This window comes from Diabrotica virgifera, chromosome 2, assembly GCF_917563875.1.
Source record: "Diabrotica virgifera virgifera chromosome 2, PGI_DIABVI_V3a".
NCBI lineage: Eukaryota > Metazoa > Arthropoda > Insecta > Coleoptera > Chrysomelidae > Diabrotica > Diabrotica virgifera.
In genome coordinates this window covers 169192317-169208114 of record NC_065444.1, presented here as the reverse complement: position 1 = coordinate 169208114, position 15798 = coordinate 169192317, and the positions used below count along the sequence as shown (strand labels likewise).

General features: G+C 33.2%; 1 protein-coding gene across 1 annotated transcript in view; it reads right to left on the bottom strand.

Moving 5' to 3' along the window:
• LOC126879706 (guanine deaminase) overlaps window positions 1-15798 on the bottom strand; it is a 181473-nt gene that overhangs the window by 46669 nt on the left and 119006 nt on the right. The window contains exon 5 of the mRNA XM_050642891.1: window positions 9091-9198. Coding sequence (XP_050498848.1) covers window positions 9091-9198 — 108 coding nt within the window. The remainder of the gene's footprint in view (window positions 1-9090; window positions 9199-15798) is intronic.

Genomic DNA, 15798 nt, shown 5'->3' with positions numbered 1-15798 from the left:
AAAACCGTTTACAACTTTACAAATGTCATCAGACCATCTGGTTGGCGGACGACCTCTACTTCGATATGCTTCGTCTAGAAGAAGCATATCGATGTCTTGTAATTAGTTTCTTTAAAATAGCTGCAGAACGCTTTTATTTGGAAAAACGAAAACTGGTACACTTATTTATCTTCCAGAGGTCAATTGCCAAATGTCAATTATCAATTGTCAATTTTTAGTACCGGTCATAGGGGTCCGTTTGGGTACGGAAACGGATATATTATCGAATAACTTTTCTGTCTAACTTTTAAGCATCTCTGACACTGGATTATTGAATTCTGGGATAGTTTTGTACTAAAAGGTACTTTTGCTTTAACTCAGAAGAATACGCAATGCAGTGTTCTAGAAAAATCGATGTGAAAAATTTTTCGCTTTTTGGTTTTTTGAGTTTAAAAGAATTTAGAAAAATTCTATTTAGAAAAACGAAAACTGCTACGTTTATTTCTCTTCCAGAGATGAATCGATTTTATCAATTGTGAATTTCTAGTACTGGTCATAGGCCTCCGTCTATTTAAAAGTACGCCCACCAATAAAACGAGTGTGATTCATGTGCCTGAAACTTTTTTATCTTCGAGAGGCCCCACACCAAAGAAACATAAAACATGACACGTTTCATGAAAATAAAACACAGTTAAACAAATTGAAGTCCGCACACACAAGAAGCGAGTGTGATTCATGCACATAAAACATTTTTATCTTGGTGAAATCTGTTTCAGGAAAGAGATCGTGTTGTATTTTTCGGTTTCAGTTTCATTGTTTTGGACAGTTAATTACGTGCATAATATGAATTCCAACCAAGAATTTAATATTGCATTGGTTTCTGTTGTAAAGTAGAATGAAGAGTTGTACAATTATTATAACCTGGAGAGGTACTCGAATAGGTAATGATAAGAAAATATCAGTTTTCTTTAAACCAGGACCCACAATAAAACAATGTAGATGTTTGAATACTCAGTCTATAAAATTATTTAAATTTGGGAAGATGATTACTTAGTTCGTTTGCAACCAAATACGTACTATGATTATGATGTTGGGCAGTAATAAAAAGTTGCCGCAAGAGTAACAACCTCGTCATCATTACTTTCCATTGTTGACTATACAAATTTTCATTTTGTTTCTTTGATTAGTATATAATATGAAACGGTTTCGTCCTTCACAATTCATTTTGTTTCATGTTTTACGTTTTATGTTTTACTTCACGTTTCTTTGATCTGCGGCCTCCCTTAGAAAGTAATAAAGGTTTGCCATGACAGCAACGACCTCGTCATAACTTTCCATTGTCGACTATACAAATTTTATTTTTGTTTCTTCGATTAGTATATCACATGAAATCAAATGTTTTTTCACAATTTATTTGTTTCTTATTTCAAGTTTCATGTTTCACGTCTCATCTTTCACGTTTTATGTTATTTTAATCTGCCTTAGGAAACATTTTCAGATTAGTTGAATTGTGTTAAATTGCCGTAAAATTATTAAATTTATTAATTGCCTTTATTGCAATTATTAATTGCCTTAAAATCAATTTGTTGTTATTAATTTATTTTGTTGCATAGCAATTTTATCCCGCCTTCTTACTTGTTCGAACACAAAATACACACGCATGTAACAGGCGCTGAGTTGCCGCACTCAACTCGTTTTCCTAATATTGTAGGATTGTAGATATTATCCTGATATTGTTTCCTATATTTGATAGCAAAATTTACTAACACTAACAACACCAGAATAACGATTTTTAAATACAGCATCTATCTACTTGCAACTTTTTGCATTGTGTTCAGGATAACATCAGGAAAAGGTGTATAATATAAAAATGGGTAGAAATTGCATTTTAGTGCATAACATGCATCCAAAAGTGCATAAACCTGTCAAAATCGGTGTATGAAGGGCAAAATTTTGTTATTTTTGAGGTTTATGGAGTTACGAATACGCAAGCAGAACCGACCTCTGAATCACCCAGTGCCCAGAGTTGCTGCTAAGGCACGCCATCTGGAGTTTCGTGGGATATCGGCAATAAATTAAAAAAAAAAAAACAGAATATTCGATGGTTTTTGGGATGGCCGAACACGAATATGACATTACAACCGACCCTCGGAGCACCTGGTGCAAAGGGTGACTGATCTCGAATTTAAGAGAGTTTTTGGAGGTCGATTCTGATGGCGTATTCATGTTCAGCAACCACAAAACTCTTCGAGAAATCTACTTGCATCACTTTAGTGTCTGAAAGCCTCGAAATTTAAGAATACGGCGTGTATATCAGTCACCCCGGGCACTAGGTAAAGATCTGTTCTAATGTGACATTCTTGTTCAGAAACCCCAAAAACCACCTGAGTAATCTGTCTGTATCAATTTACTGCCGAAATTAATATATAAATATGGTATAGAAAATGCTTAGCAAATAAAAAGGTACCATAAAATATCATTTTATTATAATACTAAAATACAGGGTGTCCCATTTAAGAAAACTCAAAAAATACTCATTCCGAGTTTCAAGTTTCAACCAACCCCGTATACTAAAATTAAACATTTTGGTATACTATTAATAACTGACAATAGTAGACTATATTAAAAATCGTTTAAACATAAATTAATAGAAGTTTGGATATCAAATCACTAACAATATGTATAGGGTGTGAATGTTCCTACAAAATAAAAAAAACGTAATTATATTTTAAACTACCTCGTATAATATTTCAAAACACTATATTTTATTAAAGAGAACATCGAGTAGAATCCAAAAATGTAAAAATATACAGGGTATTCCATTTAAAAAAACATAAATTTTTGTCACCCTGTGAAAACGGGTAGCCCTGTATATTAGAAAATACTGTTAAATTATAGTCCTATCTGTGGCACATGTTTTACCTAAATAACTTTTTTCGTATATCTTACGACAAACGAGTAATTGGACTAGCCCACACTAATGCCCCACCCTGTATACAAAATAACCATAAAACCATCCTGCCTCTTTGTATATAGACTTATATTAAGATTCTTGAAACATGTGCAAAATGGCATGACTTAGAAAATCGTTGACTTTTTCACGAATTTTCTTACAAATCTAGGACTCCTGCCGTCTTACAAGAACTGTTTAACCTTCCTGCCGAGTACCGAAAAGGTATTGATTGTATTTGAGTATTATAACTTTTTAAAGGCAGGACTTAGAAAATCACGAAATCAGGGTGAGAATTTTCCGCAGAATTTTCCAAGGGACAAGTATACTTAAACATTAGGAGACGTCATGCCAATATTTTTTTGATCATTTTGAAATAAATATGTTTAGTTTATTAAGTTGGCAGGACTTAGAAAATCATGAAAATTTCATTATTTTCATTACATATTTGTATATATGTATACTCCCTAAGTACTTTTGCGACCGTCCTGCCCAAAAAATTTTCTTCATAAAATCGATAGTATCCTGTCTATCTACGGATATGGCAGGACTTCATCGCAAAACCCTATTTTTATTTTTTGGGAAAATCTAATTTTTACAGGAAAATGTCACAGGAAATTTGTGGATGTTTCCACAGATTGTAATTACATCGTCTACCCTTCCAGTATTGCAAAAGGCAGGACTTAGAAAATCGTGGCTGAACTTCTGTATAATATCTCCCAGTCTATAGCTAGTTGGCTACTGCGCGGGCGTAAAGCTTTATTTGTGATCGACACTCGCTCGCTCGCTAGCTTTTAAACTCGCTGACTAGCATCTTGTTAACTAGCCCCGTGTCATCGACGCTTAAGATGGATAAAATTTAATGTATGATTGTTGCATCTTAGGTTTTAGACTATGCAGTGCTTTTTATGAAGAATAATAAAGTTTTTTCGTAAAATTAAAAATTAAAAAGTTTCTCCTATGTTTCTAACTTACGTAGACACACTATATATAAGATATAAGAAAGGAAACGTACTTGACTTTTCCAAATTAGTGTGATTTTCCTTCTTAATACTGCTTATAGATCAAAAGCCAAAGATGCTTTCCAAAAAGTACACCTAACACTGATCACATCATCATATTATATCAAACAAGTATTAGAAAAAACAACGGAATTTGACATAGACTGCCACTACATCTTCGTGGACTTTAAGATAGCTTCTGATAGTATTGACAGGTCACAATTATATTCTGCTATGGTCGACTTTAAAATACCGAAAGGATTGGCAAAGTTAATTTAAACTACAATGACTTAAGTCTATTGTAAAATGTGAGTACAAGAGGATCTGTCTGAATAATTTAAAATTTACAGAGGACTGGACCAGGGAGATGGACTATCATGCACGGCGTTCAAGTTGATGTTATGATAGACTCGGAAAGTAAACTTAGATAATATGATACATATGTATATACTCGAATCCTACACATAATGCCATATGCTGATGATATAGTGATCATTGGAAGAACCCGAGATGAAGCAGATGAAGCTTTCACATGCATCAAAAATTCCGCAGAAAACATAGAGATTATGGTTAATGCATAGAAGAAAAAAAAATTCAAAATATGACGACATCGATTATTAAGACAACTTATAGATACAATGTGAAACCTTCGAAACAGTGGATAGAATTCTCTTACTTAGGGTGAGGGGATGCAGAAGACAGAGAAGGATGGAAGGATGTTTTGAGGTAGGCCAAGGCTCACGAAGGAGTGTAACCGCCATGTGACAATGATGCAATGAAGGCCTATGCACAACATTGAATATCTCGAGATACCTTAACTGTTTATTACGTTAATCTGTAGATGATACCTTGCGCAATTTTCATGAATAGAAAGTTAAATAGCCTATGTCGTCCCTGCCATTTCCAACCATCGAATGTGAAAAGTGGTACTTTTCAGGAGAGCAAAATAACTCTTTTTTAGAGTTAAATCTAAATCAGCGCATTGAAAAATAGGAAAATTTTTATATTTTTTTTATGTAATGTTTAATCCTTGTTAGATTGATAACAAATTTGAACTGCTTATCATGTTTTCTTTCCAAAAAAAGAATGTGTGTGTACTTTGTACGCACGTAAGAAGTTATACTTCTATTATATGATTTAAACGAAATTAATATACTTTTTATTTATATTTTATTTAAATATTAAACTAATTTATACTTACTACTTCTCAAACATTTTTATTAAAACAGTGCCAAAAATTAAAATAATAAAAGAATAAAACACACACAAACACATTAAAAATGCCACAAATGATTTCTGAACATTAATTGTCGTAAATTTTTTTTAACTAAATACGTATTTTCTGAAAATAAAATTATATAATAAATATACTTACAATCATAAAATGTATAAAAAAAAATTAAAAAAATAAAAGTTTTTATTGGGATTCGAACCAGCTATCAGCGCGGTTGGTATATTGGGGTTCATTCGCCATAAACGCTTCGCCACGGAGGCAATGTGTCATGATGTGCGAAGATCGACTAACTAAACGGATTAAGCTTTTGACATTTTTGAATTAAATTAAATTATTTTGATTTTGAATTGAAATGAATTAGATTTGAAAAAATACAACAAAACCTAGAGTAAGAAAACAATATATTAGGTGAACATTGATAGAAATTTTGATGGTAATCAAATTATGTAAATAAAAGTATTACATACTATGTATTTTGGTAGGTTCAGATAGGTAGGTACCTATGATACATTTACAATTGTTACGTACCTGTTGCTTTTAAAAACTATTTAAATGTCACTACAATTATAAACTTTTTTGTTTCTGTCCTCACAACAATAAAACTTTTAATATATTATACATTTGTTTACCTTCATATTGAACAATTATTATTTATTATTGACAGATCATTTCAACACCCAATCAGAGCCCGTATAAGGGACCGTTCAAGTATTACGTAACGCAGGTTGGGGGGGGGGGTCAAAAATCTTCAAAAATTGCGTTACGTAATAGTTAAACGCCCATTACAGTGCGTTACGTAGGGGGAGGGGGGTCAAAAATCTTCAAAAATCGCGTTACGTAATACTTGAACGCTCCTTAACGACTAATACCATACTGTCGGTGTGCGCATGCGCGCAGATCAATATAATTTCACCCTCAATCTCAATCGCGCCTAAAGCAGTATAACTTCAAAAATCACATTCGTTATACTTAGCTTTTTGTATTAATCAAAGATTTGTTTTGGTCCGATGTTTCAAAGTAGCGAATGTATAATAGCGAATAACTGTATAATCAAATATGTAATGAAAATCCGTTAAAATGAAATCATAAACTGCCTCACAAGAATTTCTTGGAAGCTATACTGAAACAAAATTCGCACAAATTGTAAACAAGTGCATTTTGCTCTTCTCAGCAGTTTAGCATTTTCGACAGTTTACAGATTATAATTGAATATCTGTTGAATAAATTACAACACAAATTAACGAATGTGACACATTCGACATTTAGCGTTGTACAAATATACCTTTAGTTATATTTATACAAAACAAAAGTATCGAATATACCTACCATTTTCGTCAGTTTGCCAGTCAACCAAATGGAAAAATGTTCATATTCGATAGTTTAAACAGCATATTTCCTGAGCTCTTAATCAAGCTACAATAACGAGAATTTGGCACAAGATGTATCACGTCTAAAGGCCCGTTTTCACGCTCCGTTATCTTGTACGTTTTGTGGGCAATACAAAACGTACGACAAAACGTACGTTTTGTCCAGTGTATACACATATCTTAGATCTGACCTTGGATTTCATTTCGATTCGACAAGACGTACGTTTTGCTGTTTACACGCCACATTTTATTGTATAGGATTTGTCCTATCCAACAAAACGTACAATAAGACGTAGCGTGAAAACGGGCCTTAATGCGAGGACAAGGTATCGAATCTGAAAAACCCGATTTTTCACATTCGATAGTTGGAAATGGTAGGGACGAGTATTCTTATTTCAAGTCTTTTCGGTTAATCCGCTATTTTTTTCTTAGTTTAATATTATAGCAGAGTAGAATGCAACATAGACGGTAAATTTTTTTAAAATTGTATGTTAGGAGCACTATTAACATTTTTATCAAATTTTTAAAATCAACAGTATGTCAGGGTTAATAACCTTAAGAAAAATACAATTTTACACCATTTTTACACCATAATATTGACCTTTGTCATAAAATTTAGTATTTATTCTGGACTTATTATAAAAAGTTCAAACTAATTCTTTTATAAATGTACATGAAAATCTCTTTTATGTTTATAACACATAACAGTTATGTTTATAACATAATTATGTTATGTTTATGTTTATGTTTATAACATAACAGTTAGTTACTGTTCTATAAATATTCTTACTAATCCTTTAAGTTCACCGACAGACGATACTTATTATTAGACTAGAGCCGGTAGGTAGGAGGTGAAATTTGCTAATCATTTTAGGCACGATAAGACCCTATAACTTAAATAGTATAGAACCTAAAAGAAAACGTATGAACACAGTGCCGCCAAAGTGTTTTACTGGCACATGCGTCGACAGTGGCGCATCAAACTTTCCACTTATGGACGGGATAAATGAATTAAAAGTTACCCTCCACCACTCCCAGAATTCAATATTTTTCATTTTAAGTTCTATGTGATTAAAAAATAAGACAACGTAATTTTAACCCACCATCCCCTTCCTCCACCACCAAAAACTTTATTTTTCGTTTTTATTTTTTTAGGTGGAATGAATAAATTTTAAAATTTCAAAAAATTCATAAGCATAGTTGAGGATTTTACAAAACGTGTCTATTTTTTATAGATCCGTAAGTTGAGTGTACATAACCTCAAAATTTTTTTAATTTTTTTTTTGAAAAAAGCGTATAACTTTTTTTCCGTAAAGTTTGCCTTAAACTATTTTTTGTGAGTTTTTGGGGGGTTCAAATTAATGTTTTCTTTATAGGTTATATGTAAATTGAAGTAACTGCGTCCTTTAGAACATTTAAAAATTGGAGAAACACGTAAAAACCCCCAAAAACACCATAAAAAGATTTTTTTTGAATTTTGGAAGGTGGCGAACCTTACGAAAAATCTAAAAAAATTAATAACATAGTGTTTGATAAAATACACAAAATAGAAAAAAAACTCCAATTATCTTCAAAAAAAAGTTAAAGGCTTTTTTCCAAAAAAAAAATCAAAAAATTTTTTTTTAGGTTATGTACACTCAACCTACGTTTCTATAAAAAAATAGATATGTTTTGTAAAAACCTCAATCATGCCTAAGATTTTTTTGAAATTGGGTGAAGGGGAAAGGGGGTGATGGGTTAAAATTACGTTGAGTCTTACTTTTTAATTGCATAGAACTTGAAAAATGAAAAAAAAATCAAATGTCAGTCAAGTTAAAAATACGTTTCATCTCAGGAAGCATTTAATACCAAAGTAGACAAAAATATACTTAACGAAAACAGTGACAATTTGGAACTGTGAGTAATAGATGAGGAGCTGTGGAGAATAGCACGTAGAACAGTTTTAAATTTATTTAACATATTATTTACTACAGTATTTTTTATTTTAGATATTCTGTATAGTACGCTCGGAAATCGGCTAGAAAATTTAAACCGAATATAACAAAATTCAGTTTGGTAACATTGTGTGAATACCAAGTATTCTCGCATATCAACAGAACCGTAATTTAGCCCAGACAAATTCATATATTTTTTTACCAACAAAAATGAGATGTTTTAACACAATAATGTTTCAAATATGATGTGCAAAATAATTTTGAATTTTATTTGGCTATTGAACTTGCTTTTTTTTTCTTAAAAGTATAAAAAACGTTTAATTTCCCTTGCGTAATATTGATCGTCTAATTATTTTAACTGTACTAATATCCAAATGTTTACTATAATAAGTTCTAAAATGACTAATTTACAATGATTAATGGGATGTTAAAATAATATCTTATCTTTCGAAAGCTCTCGAATTTCTTAAACATATCGAATTCCATGTACCAAACATTGATACCGCTACTTTGTTGCGCAATCTGACCGATTTCAGTTTCGACTATACGTAATATACTACTGTCTTCCTTTTCTCGAAAAGATCGAAAAAATTAATTGTGTGTTTTACGAACTTTAAATACTTACTTGTATATGTAAATTGTGATATTTTGCTAGAACACCCAACTCTTTCATTAATGCCATGTCAACACTTAATGCAAACCTTGGAGTAATGATCGGTTTCACTAAGTTTGACTAAAACAAAAAAAATATCATTAGTTTAGAATAAGATTGTCGAAAAGCTATTTATATTTATTTGTAACATTACGCTACGCTACAGTGTTTATGAAATCATACCAGACCAAGAAATAAATAAGATAAACTTTTGGACAAATCTGTCGCTCCACTTGGTTTTAAGGGTTACATTTATATATTTTAAAACGGACAAAAAAGAAATGTATTTTAAACGTTACTTTTAAATACATATTATTTACCTAGGCATCATATTTTATAAAAAAAAACGATATTAAAGTAACAAGTTTTTTATTACGGAATAATTTTTATTTTTAGTAGAATTTCCACTTCGGTACCAAATTAAAATTTACGTGTGATCAAACAATATCATGCATTAGCAACAAATCCAGTCCTATGAACGTCTCCAGCACGTACCTGCGTGCATTAACTACAGGTCTAGTGCAAGGGCGGATCCAGGGAGGGGGCTAAGGGGGCCATGGCCCCCTCCGAGATTTAAAAAAAATAAATTTAAATATTTGCAGTTAAAATGTTTTTAGTTTTACACATAATATATACACATATATATTTACACATATATATTTATAAAATAGAGGATAACTATGTCTTCTGGACTAGAATTGAACAAAAGCAGTAACGGAAGCTTCAAGAATGACATAGGATGTTTTGTAAATCAAAATGTTGATAATTTTACAGAGTGCCGATTTTTAGAACGACCTTGGCAGCCAATAAAATAGTAGCAATTTCCCATTGACATATTAAGCGTAGACTCGGCGTACTCACCAAAAAAGCGTAACGCGGAAACAGCATGGAAACAGTCGATCGGTGGTCTATCTATCTCTTTTAACCAAACGAGCCCGCGCATGTAACTGACAAAGATGGCTTGACCACTCAATCCTATGTCGACGTTACACCCCGATGCATTGAGTGGCATATCCCTAGCCAAGTTTATCCTTTTACATGTCTCTGCAATTTCCACATTCTGTACACATACAGAATAAAAAAGAAAAGAAGCGTTACTTGGGTCAACAGCACTGAGAACAAAGAAGTTGTTTGGTACTTTCGCACAATCAAAAGATATTGGAAAATATGGTCACAATAAAGGGATGACAGCCCAAAGCCTTGTCACTAAACCTTTATCATCTTTTGGCAAACTCATTGGCAAAGACGGAGACATACAAATCCATGAAAAAACATCATACCACAAGGAATTCGATCAGGTTGGGCTGGATTTTATACAAAGTTATCGCAACCCGCAAAATTCATTAACCAGATAGACTCTCAGATGTCTAAAGAGATACAAGAAAATTGAGAAAGACTACGACCAATAGTAGAGCCTATAGAGTTCTTAGGTCGACAAAATATTCCTCTAAGAGGTCATCGTGATAATGGCCTTCTGCTTCTGGACGAAGGTGTTGGACCTAGCAACGAGGGGAATTGTTAAGGTTTAAAATCGTATCAGGAGATCAGACTCTTAACCAACACCTATTCACAGCATCTTCCTGAGCAACATACAATTAGTAGCACCATTCAAAATAAATTGATAACATGTTGTGAAGAAATAATTTAAAAAATAATGAATCAGGTTCAAAGTGCACATTATTACTCTGTCATATTTGCCGAAACAACTGACGTATCCCACATGGAACAGCTTTATCTAAATTTGAGATACACACACAATATCAACATTCGTGAAGACTTTGTCAAGTTCATTGACGCTTATGAGAACATACAAATTATTAGTGAAAATCAAGAAAGAGGGGGAAAAGAAGGCCTCACGGGAGAAGCATTGGAAAAATTAGTATTAAACTTATTGAAAGAATTGCACTTGGATCCGAAGAAATGAGTAGGAATCGGTACTGACTTTAATAATACTTTATTAATGGTACATTTTGAATGTCTTTATGGCCCTCAAAAGTGTGTGAAAAGTGTCTTAAAGCTCGCCATTGCAACAATAAGTTTTAAAAATTACCACCAAACCCCCTTGTACTTCTCCCCAAAAAAAAGGTCATGGCCCCTCCCGAAAATCGGTCCTGGATCCGCCCTTGGTCTAGTGTAGGCACTAACTCCATATAGACACCATAGGCTATACCTCCCTAAAACGTGAGACTTCCACCTGGAAAATATGCATGTTCCCGTCTCTCCTAAACAAAGCGCTTCCACTCGTACATATTCCATCCTACGTATTGTGTGACAGATCTTAAACGAATACCATGGTATTGTCAGATGAAAAGAGGTCCGGTGGTGGGTATCCTATTTCTCCAATTTGCTTCGTTAAGACATATTCTACCTGTACGGTCAGAAATACCAACATGGCTGCCTTTTAATCAAATTATTTAATCTACGGCCGATAGGAGTTCTATTTCTTAGAACTTTAGGGAACAATAAATTATCTCGTTTAGGAGTGTGTGTCTTTCAGTCTCCCAAAAACGTTGCAATGCTCTGCCGACCGTTGTATTATGTACGTACATAACACAAGCCACGTAACGGTAACTTTTATTCTCTCCAGCTAAAGACATTGCTTGGACAGCTTTATTTTCAATTAGATGGCTCGGTATATCTATGCTTAATAGAAAACAAGGCTTACGTTTTGAAGCCGTCTAAAAACTTACATAGCTACTTCGCTTCCTTACGCTGTAAAAAGTACTCCCTACTAGCTAAACTGATTAAAGTATAATGAACGGAAAATGAAAAACAATAATTTCAATAATAGGCCTGGATCCCGCGTACCAAAAAAAGTTTATTAACGATAAGCTGAAAATTTGTAAATAGCTTAACGGTGTCTAGTCGGACAGACTTTAATGTATGGGAACACTGGAACAGGGGAATTTTTAATTGTAGAACGGGATTTTAATTGTGGAACGTATCATCCTGACATATTTATGATTGTGAAAACTAGCAGGTTGTTTTCAAGTTTATTCAATAGCAAACTTTATATAATATATGAAAAAATTTTTATCCGACAAATATGTTGGGCATTTTAATAAGTCCGATACGTAGAACATGTTAAATGACAGGAATTATATTGGTGGTAAATAGCAGTCTGATCTTTGCATGAGTGTTAAATGAAAAGATAACAAATCAGTTGGAAGTTCTGTCCGACAAAATACATGGGACGTTTTCGTAGTCTGACGTTCGAAACCAGCAACCTGTTCCACAATTAAAACTTCCCCTGTTCTAGTGTTCCCGTACATCAAAGTTCGTCCGACTAGACACCGTTAAGAGGCAACAGTAGCGCGCGGAAAACGCGGTCCAAGATTGCGGCTGTAATTTTGAATATTTTGTCGAGATATTTGGCACACATATTTGTAATATTAAAGAATGGCGGTACAGAGCCCAATTTGAGAAATATGTTAGTATGTTAAAACTATTCTATAACTAAACAAAATATTGCAAAAAGGAGCCTGTACCGCCATTAAGAAAAACAAAAAAATACACTTTCTTCAAATAACTTTTTTATCCCATGCCTAGATTTCTTGTCACATTGGAACTACCAAAAATCGATTTTCTATAACAAGAAATCGAACGTGACTGTCTTGGCAACATTTAGCGCGCCTATGAGCATAAAAATTATTATTTTTGTCAATGTCGTATTGCCGACGCACTGTTGCCTCACTGTTTGAAAGTTCGCAGAACTTCCGAAAAACAGAAATATTGATGACGCGCTACTGTTTACTGTTAAGCTATTGACAAATATTCAGCTTGCTATTAATAAACTTTTTTTTGGCACGCGGGATCCATGCATATAACTGAAGGGATTTGAATAAAAAAAAAATGAAAAAAGTGTACGAATTAATTTCTGTGGTTTTTATTTATCATTTCTCAACCAAATAAGCAGTGTTCCGTTATTTTTGAAAAGTTTTTTAAATTCGTATTAAAGAGAATAAAACAAATATTGGAATATAAAAACAATAATTATCGCGAGAATGATAGTGACTAATGATTAATTTAACATTAATTTTTATTATGCGTAAATTGGCAAAAATAAACATTCGAAAAATGATAAATTTTTTTTTTATTATTAACCCCACATTTATTACAATCTATCTATACAATCTAAACCTAAATGTTTAGGTAGATAACAGACAATAAGTAATATGACTGACAATACTTAGGAATGACATGTAGGGAGGCATCCAGTGATGCACCCCTTTTTTAAAACTTAGCCTACAACACTGACTATTTCTGACAAACTTATACACATTAATTTAGTACCTATTGTTCACTTAACTCTAACGTAACTTTTCGTTTTAACCTACGAACAGTACGCGGTTTATTCACTAAATTTTTTGCTAACACGTTTGGATGCACTTTAAGTTTCTCTGTATGTTTTTTCGCGAACTTTATGATGTCATCTTCGACGTATGGTAGTTCGGCGTCCCGATGGATGGCTTCATTGGTTATGAACCATGGAACTCCTAGTATTGATCTCAATAGTTTGGACTGAAATCTTTGTATGATTTCAATGTTGAAATGTGCAGCGGTTCCCCATAATTCTATCCCATAAGTCCACACTGGTTTTAGGATGGATTTGTAGATTAATATTTTATTTTCAGTTGATAGTTTTGATTTTTTGCCCAACAGCCAATATATGGTTCTTAACTTATGACCCAGTTGTTTTCGCTTAGTAAATATATGCTTCCTCCAGTTTAATCTTCTGTCCAAGTACATACCTAGATATTTGACTTCATCCCCTTGTGGGATTCCTTTATCGTTTAAGTATACAGCCGGACATGTTTCCCTACGCGTGGTAAATGTTAGATGTAGCGATTTGTTTTCATTAATTTTGACTCTCCATTTTGTCATCCATTGTTGAATTTTATTTAGATTATTTTGTAAGATTTCTGAGGCTATTTTGGGATTTTTGTTCGATGATAGTATTGCCGGATCATCCGCAAATGTGGCTGTAGTGATATGCGTATCTGTCGGTAAGTCAGCAGTAAATATAAGGTATAATATAGGTCCTAGTACACTTCCTTGGGGCACCCCAGCGAGAATTTGTTGTATGTTTGTGTATTCATTCTCATACTTTACCTGGAAGTTTCTGTTGGAGATATATGACTTTATAAGACTATTAAGAGTATATAGTAATTTTCAGGTAAATTCTGTTTTAGTTTACATAATAGGCCTTTATGCCAGACTTTATCAAATGCCTGACTTACGTCCAGAAATACCGCCGAGCAGTACCTATTATTTTCAAAGTCCTCGTTGATTCTCTCTACAATTCTATGTACCTGTTGTATTGTTGAATGTTGTTTTATAAACCCAAACTGGTGTGGTGGTATCAGTTTTTTGTTTTCTAGTATAGGCATTAGCTTAGTAAGTGTCAGCTTTTCAAAAACTTTGGATACCACTGGAAGAATACTAATATAGGACGGTAGGACTGTACACTTTCTGGTTCTTTTCCTGGCTTTAGTATCATTGTTATTTGTGCTAGTTTCCATTGTGATGGGAAATGACCTAGTCTCATTATAGAGTTAAATAACTGTGTCATAAATTGGAAGCCTTTCTCTGGGAGTTGCTGAAGAGTTTTTCCTGTAATCAGGTCGTATCCTGGAGCCTTTTTTGGATCGATGTTGTGTTGTATAATATTTTTTACCTCATTTTTGGTGAATCTTTTTTCAGGAAGTTCTAGTTGATAAGGTTTTGTAAGTATCGAAATAATTTCTTCTTCAGTTTGTGGTGAGAAATTTCCCTCATTTAATGTAAAGACTTTTTTAAGGTGTGTCGCAAATGTTTCGGCTTTTTCTAGAGGACTTCTCGCCCATTGTCCTGTTTGTGTTCTTAGTGGTGGGACTGTATAGTTCAGCCTTCGTAGAGTCCTTGTAGCCTTCTATAACGAGTAGTCAGTGGCTTGAGTTGCATCTAGTTTTTGTAGGTATTCCTGAAAGCTTGCATTTTTTTCTGCTATTATCAATTTTTTTAGGTCTTTTTGTGCTTTATTGAGGTTTGATTTACTTTGAGGTGATCTTGATAATTGCCATTGTTTTCTGAGTATTCTTTTCTCAATTATTTTTTCATGTATTGTATTGGAACAGTGTTTGTTCATATGTCGATTTATAGGTAATGGTGTTGAGTTCCATGCTGCTTCCTGTAAAACTGTGTTAAAATGTTCTACTGCTTGTTCGATTTGTTTATTGGTCTTTAGTGGGATGTCTAAATTGATTTGATTATTTACTTGATATCTAAAATAACTCCAATTTGTTTTGTTGTTGTGTAATATATAGCTCCTTTCTATTTTTGTTATATTTTGCTTTCTGGCTAATTGGCTCTGCCAAAGCCATTTTTCAAAAAAAAAAAATGTTTTTGCTTACAGTTATGATAACAGGTGAATGGTCAGAGGATAAATCGTAACAAGACTTTGGTTTAAAGTATTTTTCATTTATTCCTCTAACTATAGCAAAATCGAGGAGATCTGGAATATTCGCAGGGTCTGTAGGCCAGTATGTTGGCTCCCTTGTGGTTACTATGTTCAGATTATCTATTAGTATTTCTTTTTGTAGTTCACGGCCTTTGGTATTAATAAGTCTAGATCCCCACATTAGATGTTTTGAATTGTAGTCTCCGCCACAAATAAACCTAGGTCCAAGTGTATCAAAAAAG